The sequence below is a fragment of the Parus major genome, chromosome 4 (assembly GCF_001522545.3).
Source record: "Parus major isolate Abel chromosome 4, Parus_major1.1, whole genome shotgun sequence".
NCBI classification, from domain to species: Eukaryota; Metazoa; Chordata; class Aves; order Passeriformes; family Paridae; genus Parus; species Parus major.
This window is the reverse complement of record NC_031771.1, coordinates 43,716,736-43,731,942: the sequence shown is the minus strand read 5'-3', so window position 1 is coordinate 43,731,942 and position 15,207 is coordinate 43,716,736. Positions and strand designations below refer to the sequence as shown.

Below are 15,207 nucleotides of genomic sequence, written 5' to 3'. Positions count from 1 at the left end.
TACTCCAATGTGCTGATCAAAGCAGGTCAGCTCTGAGGACTGATCAGCCTTCTCAGCTTGTAAAAAATCTCTGGTGACAGAGACTGCAGAATTTCTCTCTTTAGAAAACAGAAGCCATGATTTGCTTTTAATTTTTTTTCCTTGCTTACAAAGATCTAAAGGAAGAATAGGTTATGTATTGTACTAGCATCAAGCAAGAGACATTACATGCCAATGATTCAATTTGGGTAAGACGTAACTAATAACAGATGAGAATGATAAGCAAAGACAAAACAGATGCAACAGCTACAAGTCCATAAGATTATATATATTATAGCTACATACAAAAATCTTCCAACTCTTGGGAGTTTATCACAACAAATTTTGAGCTAGCCAAGTATTTTGGATTTTAAAAAATCATATAGCTTTTGTATTTCTTCTGATGTTGGTATTCAGAAATATTTATTTTTCTATTTTCCACCATAACAGAAAACTACAGACAGAATTTCACTTCAATTTAGACTGAAATTCAACTTTTTACTAAGCAATGAGATGATTTTGAAATTATTTAAACTCATTTACTCTGGATTTATTGAGAAAGTTTTCCACGAAAGAGTACACTATTCAAAAATTAAAAAATACATATAATTGCTTATTCTGGGAGCAAAGATAACTTAGTATTATTAATATTCTCTGCTAGGCAATTGCCAGCATCAGTTGCTAGTGCAGTGTGACATATGTCATCCTATAGCTGTATCTCCGGGAGAAGTTAGAAGAAGATCCAGCAGTCAATTATTCAGTTAACCAGTAGAACTTGGCACTCTTTCTTGGTCTGGCATTTGGTGTTATAACTTTTTTTACTATTTACCCCAATCTGATGATCACAAAGCTCATTTTACATGCAGCTTTTCCTCGCTGCTAAATCCTGGCATACTACCAACACTGAACTATTTCTGCTGTCTTGAACCACGCAGTAACATCTTTTGTGTATATGAGGTTCAATGACTTTGACAATTCTCCTCACATCTCTGCCATTTCCTTTCCTTCATGATGAACAATGCCTTGTCCTTCCACAATTTTGCCTAAGTTGCCCAGATCAGTTTGGGATCATCTTTTGATTTTGGCCAGTAAATATCTTTCTTTGATGTGTACAGAAATTTACATGTTCATCAATATTTCAGGATGAACACAAAAGTACATGCAACAGTCTAAGTATTTGTATAACATAACAGTATTCAAGATTAAAGGGTTGAAATGCCCATATACCATTCTCTTTTATTATGCCTCATATTTATAGGGGTTTAAGTGAATTTTGGAAGAAAATCTAGTCCACTCAAATGCCACTGGAGGATAGATCTTTACATCTTTTCAATATGATTATAATTTTCACACTGTGTTTAGAAAGCTTTTATTACATTATGCGCAAAAGTGTCTCTGTAGGTTTGACAATAATAAAGTGGACTCTTACACACAATTCCCAGAGAAAATCCAGAGAGTAATAAGCAGAAAATATGCTCCAGGGGAACATATGACTCATTTTAAGTAACCCAAATGTTAGTCTTTCCTTCTGAGTCTGTCCTACAATTTAAGAGGTCCTGCTACTCCCTTATTTATACGTCTGAGTACTAATGAGTGGGGAACAAGGAATAAAATTCATTGCATCTTTTATACTGAATTAAAAAAAGAAAAAAAACAAAACAAACAAAATAAAAATAAAAACACAAAACAACACAAAAAAACCCAACCAAAAAAAACCCCAAAACAACCAAACAAAAAAAAAAATCCAAGCCAACAAAAAAAACCCTACAAACCAAGAAATTACCACATAGACTATGCCTGGATTTAATATCTTCCCGTGTTTATTATTAACTTGCTCTATCCATTGGAGTCTCTACAGCCACTCTGGGCAATATGTGTCCAGTCAAACTTGCAGTAAAAAAAAATACTTGCTGTCAGAGCTTCATTATGCTCCTGTGTTTCATTTTGTGCCAATTGCCTCTGATCCTGTCACTGAGCCTTGTCTTCTTTACACTCTCCCTTCAGATACCCATTCTGTTATCTGAAATACATTGTAAATACATTATAATGCCAGCCTAAACTGATCTGATATCACCACATTTGGAAAACATCCATCATATTCAATATTGGGAAATGTGGCCTATGTTTTGGAATTTTTCAACCAGATAGTAATCTGAGTCAAGAAGAACTGCTTTGCCAAAACTGAAATTTTTCATGAGAATTCTCGTGTCTTACCAAAGAGAACAAAAGCAAAATGAAAGGAAGACAATAGTACTTCCAGATGTTATGCAAGAAAAATCTGTCCCAAACTGTATTATTGTTCCATTGTGTATAAACAATTAAATACGTACTGGACTAGAAAAGTACAAAGTGAGATGATCCAGAAGACTAGTTCAGACTACGTGTTACTCCTGCTAAGAACTACACAACTACTGGCTGCCCATAATATGTTGAGTAAACATCTTCACTAAAAAGTTCTTGGGTTTCTCATAATACAGCATAGGAACATTGTTTTACAATTCAAATATTACATGTCAAAAATCAGAGTGGTTTGGGTTGGAAGGAGCCTTAAAGACATCTTTCATGTGAGATCCTATTGCTCTTAGCAGTTAATGGGAAGGTGTAAATCAGATGGAACCAGACTCTTTGAAGTGTGCAGGGATAGGATGAGAGGCAAAAGACATGAGAGAAACACAATTATTTATATGGAAACTAGGTTTTCAGAAAGGAAGTGCTCTAACAGTAAAACAGATCTCTCAGAAATATTGTGGAATCTATGTCCTTAAGGATAGAGCTGCTCAGCTGCACAAGATCATGGGCAACATAACTTAATTGGCACTGATCTGATCAGGAGTTTGGGCTTGTTGACCAAAGGTGTTACTTAGTTTCCTTCTAATGCTATATTCGGTATGTAAGATTACTCCTTTACAAAACCTTAGGGTAAGCATTGATAGAAGCACATGTAAAGCATTTATGCTTTATAAAGTATATTGCGACTTTAGTTTAGCAGCATCTAAAGGCCCCAGCATTAGCAGTGTCTGTCTCAAACACATGAAGGTTACAGTCACAACTCTAGAAAGAATATGGAGTTTGGACTAGTTGACCTTCCCATGTCCATTCTATTCTAAATGGAATTACATTATCCACACAAGCTACCATATAGTATCAAAGCATTGATACCTTGCAGAGATAACTGCAGCACAAAGCAATTACATATGAGTTGTGTAAAAACAATCTGTAAGTGAAGACAAGTCTGTCCATCCATCAAGGTGACCTGAACTGATGTGGCTGTATTAACACAACACTAATTTTCAATTAATTTGGAGTAATTTTTAATACAGTTCTGCCCCACTTTCAAAACACAGACAAATATATTCCTCTTGATTACCTGTTCATGTTGTGGCATTGCACCATTGAGAAAAACAGCTACTCAGAACCAAGTGCACAATTAGTACAGGAACCTTGCATGAAGTGGTACACACAGATATGAGGAAACAGAGAGCTGAAGACCCTGCTCCTCTACAATATGTATTAGTTAGAAGTATAATTAGTTTTTCTAGTTTCAATACCAAAATTATCCCATCATAAAGACATAAAGGTTCTCTAGACTACTAAATACAGAAACAGGGGATTTTTTTATATTTTGAAAATAAATCAGTATCTTCTCCTTTACATTTACACTATGCTGTTTACTTCACACACTGAATGTCATTAAATGCTAAGGGAAAGTGCAACAGTAAACACCCATGCAGAAAGTATAAAAGTTCACAGAAAATTAAAATACTTCAATGTCAAATGTAATAAATCCTATCAATAATCAAGAGCTTTGAAGACACATTTGTTTCAACATTGCCCTTTTCAAAGCCTAATCATTAGACATGTACATTAGCCAGAAAATTAAAGTATTACTTACTGTGTTCTACCCTGCATCCTCATTATAATCTAAAACGCCCTAAAAGAGTAACATTATGAAGCATGTGACCTACTTACTGCAGTTTGCCTGGCTGTTTCTTATCTCACAGGGAGAAGCTCCACAGGGATCAGGGCAGAAAGAGCATCTCTGGTCTCCGTCCTGACAGAGGGTTTGATCTGAGGGAAATAGAAATGTACTTTTCAAATTATTTACCAGATGAATAAAAATGACTGGAGTGTAATGAGAAAGTACAGTGTTTACATAAAAATTAATATTTCCTTTTACACAGTTCAGGAATATAAACACAGTAATTGTAAACTCCAATAGCATTTCAAGTGCATTAAGGAAGAAAAGTGTGCAACAACCGTCCAGTTCTTAGTCTTCTTACTCCTCTGTTCAATATAAAAAATTATATCCCAGTTTCTGTATGAGAGGCATGGATCTCTGAAAGATATTTACCATGCAGAATATGAAAAGTCATGCAAATTGCATTTCAAAAAGAACAATAGGTCCTAGATGAAAGAGAACACTATCTGGGAATTATTATTCAATGCCATTCAATTGATCAGCTTTTCATTTTATGGTTGTTTTGGTTGACAATAAAAGACATCCTGAAGAAAGGTCAGAGATGAAGCATAATCATTCTCCTTTGACTGGTTAACAAATAACAGCAACAAAAAGAAATTCAAAAATGCTATGGTCCTAATGATGGACTTCAGAATAAATAAAATCAGCACTTCGTCAAAAGTTTCTGAACTACTTTGGTAGTTACTTTATATGAGAAATCCCTGGACTACTTCTTCTCACAGTTGTGACAGCTCCTTTCCAAACCATTACATTCTCTCTTCTATGTGCAAAATCAGTCATTTTAGTTCACTAATTTGTAAGAAGAGATTAAATAGATGATGTTTATCATTTTATCCTATTTAAAATAGCTTATTGTGCTGATTGCTTAGAGTTTGTATTGCACTACTGCCCAGGAATATCATTCATGCCTCCATTGGACATACACATGGTATTAAAGAAAGATCTAGTTTCAATAGCCTTGACAACAATCTTGTCTAAAGGAACTGAAGATCGAGTCATATCTATCATAAATATGTGGATTTACTTCCATTCATACATGATATATATTGAAGCAATAGAAGTAATTTCTTTACTATAGCAATTGGCCATCTGTTTTACAGCTTCATCTGATTGCAAAATGGAATTTGAAAGGCAAGAAAAACCTTTTGACTTCTAAAGCTATCCCAAATATTTACATTAAAATTATTTTTGAAGTTTGCTCCAGCTCCTTCCTATCCTTTAAAAATCCCTGTCCTACAATGTAGATTCTTTTGATCCTAGTGCAAATAATGCTGAATTTCTATAAATACACTGTACACTGTTCTTTTGAAGAGGTCACAGGAACAGTCATGAGTTCATTTGTATTAGATTTCTATCGCAGCAAAATGAATGAGAGTAGTACTCACAGATAGATGCCATACTTTAAATTTTCTTAAGGTATGTAGTGAAGAAGACCATTTTTCTCATCCAAATAGAGATGAAGCAATGGTCATTTTTAACCCTGAATGTACTAGGACACAAGATCCCTGCATTCTTTTATAGGCAAGGGGAAGTCACTATACCTTGACCTCAAATTTCTATGCTGATTTCACATATTTATTGTGTTTGTAACAAAACCAGTACTCCAGACTGCATTAGCCATAACTTCACTGACTCTGACAGACATATCCAAATTTTTTTATTTGATTTGTAAAGCAGAAAAGTCTTTGAAATAAGTAAATGTCCTACTACATTTTTGCAGTTGCTGGAAACAAGAAAATATATAAGAAATAAGATAGTAAGTTACAAACAAGAATTCTGCCTTGTTTTACATGGACTTTGCTAAGAACTAAAGATGAATTAAATCTGAATTCTGCCAACATATTCCCATGCAAATTAGGATGGATGGGATATGGTTGCCGAAAGAAAGAATTTTGGTCTATGCAATACTGCAAAATATTGCAAAATACTCAATAGAACTTTTTCATATGGAAGAATTAATAATAAAAATTAGGATTTTTTTTTAATTTAAAAGTTCTACAGTTTAATGCCAAGCAGAAAGATCTTTTATCATTTAGTGATATCACTGAATACACAATTATCACTGCATACCAGTGCTTGAATATTAATACCTGTACCTATTCATCATACCAAAAAAAGATTTTTAACCATTGCTTTAACATCAAAAGGGAGAAAAGAGGCAGTGATAAAATACATCACTGATTTCTAGCCCACATCATGCAAGAGAAATGGACGATAAAAGAATTCATAGAATAAGACTGAGACTGAACATCAAGAAAGAAGAATAAAAGTTGAACACTTTGTGAAAGTGCAGTGTCAAAACTGAGGAGAAAAACTTTTTGTTTTCAGATTGCCACAGTCAGAACTAGAAAATATTTCATGCAACACCTTTTTAAAATGTCAACATTAAAAGTGAAGAAAAATAATGATAATTTCTATGTTTCCGCTTCTCAGATATTTTTTTGGAATGAAGGTATTTCAATTGGAGTAGGAAGATCCCAAGAATTTTCTATGAAAAGAAGGGACTGAGTAACATTCTTATGAAAGGATTTCTTTTAGACTGGTTTCCTAAAGATATGAGGCTTATAAAATTATTGTGTGTATCTATTTTATGATAACAGGTCTTACCTACTCTAGTAACTATTGAATAGCCTGTCCTATTACCACTACATTTGCCATCACTAGCATTCTGCATAAGGTTAACTATTTTAATTTATTTAAAATAAAATACATTAAAAAAAGACATTAATAATTGTTGCATTGAAGGAAAAGCTGCAATCTGAACTTACACCTTACCAGAAATGATAATTACATGTGAAAAATACCTTCCTCTTCTCTCATAGAGTATATAAGATAGCTATCGAGTAGCTGCAAAACCTTATGTTCCCATATATTTTCCCTTAGTAACACTAAATCATTAGTTTACTTATGAAAACATTCTTTCTCTGATTCCCAAGCTCTGATAAAAAAAAGGATTTTAATGAGAAAATTTCTCCTCAAATGACACCAATTCCTGTGATAGTAGATTCTCATTGCTCCGAACAATGTATTTCAAATAACAGCTGATCACATCAGGTAACTAAATATTGTGCTAAATATCACCCTCACTTAATCTTTTTTAATGTTTTTAAGTATTAAAAGAAGTCTGCTTAAAAATGTCTGTGTAAAGCACACACCAACCAGCCTTAGCAAGTGTTATTTAAAAGGTAAAGTAATTTGTCAGACAGCTTTAGCTAAAGGCACTGTGGAACATAGTAGTCAATGGTAGGTTTAGTAAGAAGAGTAAAATGAGGCATATCCTTACTGTCACTGCAGTTTTCTTCATCACTTCCATCTTTACAATCATTATCTCCATCACACTGGAATGCACTAGGAATGCACTGCCCATTTCTGCACTCCACCAGGCCCTGACTGTGACATGCTAGAGAGAAAAAAAATATGAAAAAGACAATATTCTGATCAGTGTAGCTTAGTGAAGATCTGCATTATATCTGAACATCATACTTGAAGTTATTTTGGGAGGAGCTGGTAACACTGCTTAGAGATCACAAGGCATTTTCCATTATGTGTCAGCTAATTTTCCAATAGCTACAGCTGCACTGATCTTTAACTACAGAGACTGAAACTATAAATGTTAGGTATTATCAACAGGCTGAGATGAAGTCTTAGCTTCCCCAAGGGAAAAAAATGCATATAATTTTTATTCATATAGTGGGTAACAAAAAGCAAATTCTGTAATTAACAAGAAGCTCTAACACAAAGCAAGGCTTTACTTCTCAACAAAGGCAACAAATATTTAATCTGCTGCTGCTGTCTACTGAAAATAGACATTTGTCAAGCATGAACTTCTGAAATAAAATAAGTTTACAGTTTTGCCTTCCAAGTGAGTACACTAGTACACTAGTTATCTTTTTTTTTTTTTAAGTTTTCAAAGAAAGAAAAAATAATTTAGATATTAAGGGAACTTACAGCAATTGATCTCATCTGATTTGTCTATACAGTCATGGTCACCATCACATACCCAATCAGCTGTTATACATCTCCCCTCTCCACACTGGTGATGTGTCACTGGATTACAATCTACATCAAAAGCAAATTTGAAGAAAAAAAGGGATGCTAAGTTACCATTTGTATACTTTATATTACTGATAAATTATTCTAGGATTATTAGCTAATCTCCTTATTAATGAGCAATTTTGCATTAATAAATTATATTAAGAAAATTTTGTATCTGCAGATGTTTTTGCAGATGGTAGTTACATATAATCTTAATTGTATTGCTTGTACAGTGATGCAGTAATTTCTTCTCTCAGCTTTATTTACAAATAGCTGTGACTATTTGTAAATAAACAAGAATCTAAGTTTTGTTAAGCACATTAGAAGATCTGGCTTACCACCTCAGGGAATGATTTTCAGTTAACCAACATTTTCAGTAACCATCAGAGAAAATAATTTCCTCCATTTATCTTTATACTAAGACATTTTAAAAAATGTTTCTCAACTTCAGAAACTATATTTTTGCATGCATTTGGAATTTTTCATAAGAATTATCTACAAAGAAATTATTCCAAGTATCATCTTACTCTTTCTGCCTGAATGCACAAAGTAGAGCATTCTGTTGAGCAGACTGACTTTACACCAAAATAAATAGAGAGAACAGACACAGTCCAGTCCTCCAAATCTGCCATGAAAACCAATTATAGCATGTAAAAAACTTAGATTTTTAAAATTGTATAGAAAAAAACTTACGTCAAGGTAGGAAAGATAGGACACAGATTAACATTTAGAAAAACTTGAATCATCTTTAAACTAAGATTATTTATGAAAAACCCCACTAAATGACCAAAACTGACAAGAAAATATTGAAAGATCTTAGAATGTGCTCAATTTGGAGAAGAAATATTAAAAAAATCTCAGAAAAAAAATGTCCCTTGATTTTTGGATTTTATATTCTTTGTGTTCATCCTTAGAAAAGCAAAAGAAAAAAGGGAGAATTAATTTTTAGCTGTTAAAGAACTATATTAGAAAACTTCATTTTTCCTAGGTGTAGTAACAGGACCAAAGAGTTAGTAAAAATAAAGCTTTCTAAGTTTTCCAGTATTTACGTGTTAAGATTATTCTTTTTTAATGGCAAAACTTCACTGTTTCTCCTATGGAAGTTAAGCAGGTAGATACATGTAGTAGGTAGGTAAGTATCATGAGTCAGAACATGCAAAGTTGATTGCCAAGAGAATTTGAAAGAAACAGAATTTGATAATCAAAACATATGACTTCACTATGAATCTTACATTAAAAGAATTCAGCTATAAAATAGTTTGTACCACCAGTGCGTACCCTCATATAATTTACTTTACTCAGTTAAATCCAGCCAAGCTAGCAAGGAAGCATCTTTAGGAATTAGTTTAAAACAAATTGAAAATTGCAGTATTTCTTATAAATACCAAACCCTTCAAGATTTGGATTGACTCAAACTCTCCTTTAAACCTTTTCAAATTGCATATAGAATCTGTGAGCTGTTTTCACTTTGTTCAAATACAGTAAGAGCAGGGTGTATTACTCTTTCAGTAGTTTAAGAAAAAAGGTTACTGGCTAAGGCAATCCTGATTTCTTAAAGACTTTAGAAAAGCACATAATTTTTCATTTACCACAATTTTGTTCATCACTAAGGTCTCCACAGTCATCATATCCATCACAAACAAAGGTATAATTGAGGCATTTTCCCGTGTCGCAACGAAATACATCATTACTGCAGTCTACAAAACAAAGCATGTAAAATGTTAAAGTTGCATTGGAACATTCACATAAACTATGAACACTGGAATGTGCTGACTATACACAACATTAGCTAAAGATACCTTACAACTTACAGGTCTGCATTAATACCAGTGTGTATCAGTTTATGAGAAACAAATCTGGAAGTATATGAAAAATCAAAAGCCATTTTTAGAAATTTTTACTCTCTCCCTACCAGCTGTTTTTTTGATCAATACCATAAGGACAGAGTGCTCTGGTTTCAGATGGGGATTAAGTTATTGTTTCATTATTAAACAATTATTTAATTAAATTAATGCTTAATTAATTTATATGCATTAAGTTCCCAAGAAATATTGTAGGTTACCATTGTAGGTTACTAGGAAAACCCTGAGTACCAGATGTGGCTGTTAAGTGGAGATGAAGACTAACAGCAAAATCAAGATCCCTAGACCCTGCTTTTGAGCCTGCCTTTGATTCTATAATGAGCTTTATGCTTAATACAGTTTGGAGCTCAGATTTGGCCTGGTGCCTTCTCATAAAGGAATTATTATTGTCAGCCCTAAGTGGGTTTAACCTTTTTTTCATGACTGGATGCATCAGTAAAGCCTGCCAGATATTCTCTGAGAACAACTATAATACTTGAACAATATTAGGTTCAATAAAAACAAGGAATCTTTATTGCAGTTAAGTGGGTTGAAGAGAAATTATCGTTTATGGTATCTGGTCTCATCAGTAATAACTTTTGATTTCAAGCACACAGGTAGAACGTGGGTAATTCAATTTCACTAGACTTCTAGACTATTCCTTGATCTCTAGTTTTTCAGAGAGAATGCTGAGATAAAGAACAGCTGGGTGGACAATCCCTCATTCCTGTTGAAGCTATGCCACTGAAATCAAGGAAGTCCCTTGTGCCCGTTCTTACTGGCATATGTGGGCATTTTAAATTACTTCTTCCCCAGAAAACAGAGTGAGAGAGAGAGCTAAAAAAACAGGGATTAGAACAAAAGTACCTCCTTTCTGATGAGACAATCAACCACAAAACAACAGAATCATGCTACCACTTCCTTCTCTCCTCTTGGCAAGTGACTCCTGTGTTCATGATTGCAAGTGAAAGCAGGGTGTCTTTCTAAGGATATTACACACTGAGAGGTGCAGAACTCTTCCAGAAGGTGCAGTGGGATTTCTACCCCTTCAGATCAATGTCAACCAAGTGTTTCACCTCCTATGTGAAAAAAAAACTCTGGAACTTGAAAATGAGTCACTTCCTCTCCTTCCCCCTCAGAAGTATTAATCCTTTCTTCAAGTTTCATATTATCTTAGAAAGTCCAAACAGAATTTACGAAGGAAATGCTTCAGGATATGAAGTAAAATGTAATATGACTGAGCCATGAGCTATATACTCAATAGTTAATTTAGCTTCAAAAAGAATCATTATTCATAAAACAGGGAATAACAAAAACCCCACACTAAATGAAAATGAATTTAAGCTCTTGCTTCCTGTAAGCAGACCAACACCCAGCTGAGAGTAAATTCTAAACATCGCTTGTTTTGAATATGCAACAGCATGAAGTACACTGGCAACCTTTCATTTTATTTATCAGTTTGTAACTCTGACAGTTTCTGTGCTTCTTCCACTGCTCCTCCTGCAAATGAAACAAAACTGCCTTTTTCTGTGTTATTTCCTCTGGATAAATTTACTGTTTAATTTCCATTCATACCCCCATTCCTCTTTCCATTCATACCTCTGAAGCTGCTGCAGTGTCCTTTAGACACTGGTAGCCAACCCGAAGGCCCACACAGACAGGGAAAACCAAAAGAATACAAACTTCCTTTCAGGGAAATAAGATTCACTTGATGAAAAACTAACAGCCTCAATATACATTTTCTTCAAGATATTTGCAATAATGTATTGTATAGGGTAGCTGGTTAATCTGTTATGTAAGATGGGCAGCTGCCACTTGTAAAAGACTCAACTAAAATGTTATAAATGTTGCAAAATCCCCATTTTCATAAAATTAAATACAAATTCCTATTCTACACTCCACCAAAATACAAATGAAGCCTCGTGAATCTTCTACATTCAACAACTTGACCCTGAGATAAGCTCAGCTGTTTAAAGTATGGAGCTAATAAAGCCAAGGTGGCAGGTTTGATCCCTGTATGGGTTCAGAAGGACCTGCTTCACATGGGTCTGGGCAAACTCCCCCAACATCCTACTCTCTAAATTGGAGACAGATGGATTTCATGGGTGGACTGTTAGGTGGATAAGGAATTGGTGGATAAGGAATCACATCCCAAGGGTCAATAGCACAGAATCCCAAAGTGACCAGTGCCCTGAGGGCTCTGTACAGGGACCAGTGTTACTTCATTAATAACAGAGATGAAGGGATCAAGCGGAGCCTCAGCAAAGTTGCTCCTTGTGAGATGGGGAGATGGTATGGATGTCAAGCTGAGTGGTGTGGTTGACACACCTGAAGGACAGGATGCCATACAGAGAGTCCTGGACAAGCTCAAGAAGTGGGTACATGGGGCTCTTGCGGTCTAACAAGATGAAGTACAAGGTACTGCACCTAGGTCAGGGCAAACCCTGGTATCAGCTGAGGCTGGGGAATGAACTGATTGAAAGCAGCCCAGGAAAAACGGGGGGGACTGATAGATGAACAGCTTGACATGACTCAGCATTGTGCACCTGAAGCCCAGAAAGCCAATTGTATTCTGGGCTGGAATAGAAGCAGCATGGCCAGATGGTTAAGGAAGGTGATTCTGACCCTCTGCTCTGCTCTTGTGAAAGCCCACCTGGAGTGTTGCATCCAGCTCTAGGTCCACCAGCACAGGAAAGACACGGACCTGTTGGAAGAGGTCCAGATGAGGCTACAGAAATGACCATAGGGATGGAAGAGCCTTTGAAGAAAGACTGAGAGAATTGGGGTTGTTTCTCCTGAGGAGTGGCCTTTCAGCACTTTAGGGAAGCTTATAAGAAAGATGGGGATAGAGTTTTTAGCTGGGCCTACTGTTACGAGGAGTAATAGTTTTAAAAGAGGGTATTTTTAGACTAGATAAAAAGAATAAATGTTTTACATTGAGGATGGTGAAACACTGGAACAGGTTACCCAGAGAAATGGTAGACAGACACCCCATTCCTGGAAATACTCAAAGTCAGGTTTGATGGGACTCTGAGTAACCTATTCTAAAATTTAATGATGTGACTTGAGATATTGAGAGGGGAAAGGACTGCAAGAAACACAGCATTTTTATCAGAAAAGCTTTCCGTCAAATAGGTCTTCTTTCAGTTTTGCTCTTTCTGCTATGTAATTCAGGAAAGTCTTATTTGACCTCCACACCCTCTCCTCAATTCTTGTCAAGCATCCTAATGAAAGACATCCTCTCATATAAACCCTGTGTCGTTAAACAGACAGGCGTCCTCTCAAAGGGAATCTTAGCTCTTGAAATTTATGCTTGTTTTTTCAAAACATGTAATATATTTATTCTTTTACTACTAATTTCTTCTTTTCCCATTTCTAACAGAACTTGAGAGCCACAGTCTCATAGGCATTTTTAAATTTTTAAGCTTACTTTAAATCTAAAGCTAATGCTGACAGGAAAATTGGAAAATAAAAATATACAATACTCTTCATATAATAGACATTATCTCAACCTCCACTGAATGAATTGTAGGCTATTAAAGGAAAAGTAAGCTCTAGTTTTATTCATATTGAGAACAGGAGGAAATTGCTGTCCTTCTTTATTGCTTGGAGTATCCCAGATAAAATCTAACAACAACTTCCTTAAAAGCAGCTTTGTGAGTTTTGGAATGCCCAGGCTCTTAAATCACTAAAAAGAATCTTCTGAGTTGAGTGCAAATTGCACAGTCTGACATTTGTCAAAGTCTGAATGAGAAATTCTGTTTTGTGGCATCATGTCCTGCTATAGCCCTTATTTATTAATTTTTTCACATTTTCCTCTGTTCTTTTTCTTCTTGCCTTCTCATTGCTTTCTTACTGTACATTTTCTTTGCTTTTCTAAAGGTGTTTGTAGTCCAAGGTGTTTTGTTAACACAGAAAACACATAGGAGCTCTAAAGATATGCACCTACCACAGACAAATATGTTACAAATTAAGCAGTCATGTATGTACATTCTACTGCAGCACACACTAGAACTAATTTAAATAAATCGCATCCAGGGTTGAGACCATGAGAACTTTCTAAACAGATGGTCTTGCATCTACTCCAAAATCAATGGCAAGGATCAGGATAATGCTACAACTGACAGTATTCAGTTGATTATCAGAAGTGCTCCTTTCTGATGCACACTATTGATCCATTAAAAAAAAAAGAAAAAACACGAAAAAACAATACTACTTATTCCCATGTAGCTCCTTGCAGAATATCTGCCCCAAGGCATAAAATTTGATAGATCAAAAGCACATGCTTTGGCCTGAGTGACCAAAGATAAACATAGTCCACAGCAATTGACAGAGTCTGAATGTCAATATATGCAAACGTTATGCAAAGCTCCTGTTCTGTGCCAATAGCCTGCTTCAGTTTCCAGCTTCCCTGCATGGATACAGTACTTCAGCAGAACGAACGTTTATGTTAAACAAAGGTTTAAGAAACTTACTACAATGGACCTCATCACTCCAATCATCACAGTCGTTGTAGCCATTACACTGCAGTTTCCCTGGGATGCAGATCCCACTGGCACACAAAAAACTCTCCTCTCCTCCACACAGTGCTACAAGAGAGCAGAAAAGACAGAATGTAGAAAAAAACCATTAGCATCAACAATACAAAATTAGTTCTACTAGAGTCTTAGAAATGTTAAACTGATATTTAATACTTCCCACAGGGACTGAAATATATTTTCAATTTGGAAAACATTAGGAGAGCTCTCAGAGGAATGTCACTGAATGCAAGAAGGTCAAAAGGAAAACCTAAAAGAAAAAAATCTCAATTTTTGAGATAGAACAAAGACATTTAAAAGTTCTACCAGTTAATGACCCATTTTAATAGACCACAACAGACAGTCATGAAAAGACTATTACACCTGTTAAATCTGCCCCTGGGATGAAGGAAGGAGCCTTATGTGCTCATGTGGAATATATCTACAAAAATATAACGATTTCTGCTTAATATTGGCTTTACTGTATAGCCCTTTGGTATTCTTCACAGTTTGCCAAACTGACAGGTATACAGTGGATACTGTGAGGTATCACTTAGCACTGGACATGCTTTTCCAGTGTTTTTCAAAAATGACAAATAGCTCCAGCTTGCACTGGCTGCACATTCAACTATTTATCTAAATTTTTAATTTTACTTCTGGTCCTAGAATAGCAGTCTTTTCTATCACATTATGGCAATGTCTGTGCACACAAACACACACAGTCTCAGAACTTTCATTATTAGTTTTATATTTTGTCAGCAAGAGATTATTTTTTTTTCAACATACTTACATTCTTTTCTAAGTCTCACTATTATTT

General features: G+C 35.1%; 1 protein-coding gene across 3 annotated transcripts in view; it reads right to left on the bottom strand.

The window, feature by feature from the left end:
• CORIN (corin, serine peptidase) overlaps positions 1 to 15,207 on the bottom strand; it is a 119,208-nt gene that overhangs the window by 32,287 nt on the left and 71,714 nt on the right. For all 3 annotated transcript variants that reach the window (XM_015625331.3, XM_015625334.3, XM_015625332.3), the window contains 5 exons: positions 14,349 to 14,462; positions 9,622 to 9,729; positions 7,946 to 8,056; positions 7,281 to 7,397; positions 3,988 to 4,086 (listed from right to left, as the gene is read on the bottom strand). In XM_015625331.3, coding sequence (XP_015480817.1) covers positions 3,988 to 4,086; positions 7,281 to 7,397; positions 7,946 to 8,056; positions 9,622 to 9,729; positions 14,349 to 14,462 — 549 coding nt within the window. The remainder of the gene's footprint in view (positions 1 to 3,987; positions 4,087 to 7,280; positions 7,398 to 7,945; positions 8,057 to 9,621; positions 9,730 to 14,348; positions 14,463 to 15,207) is intronic.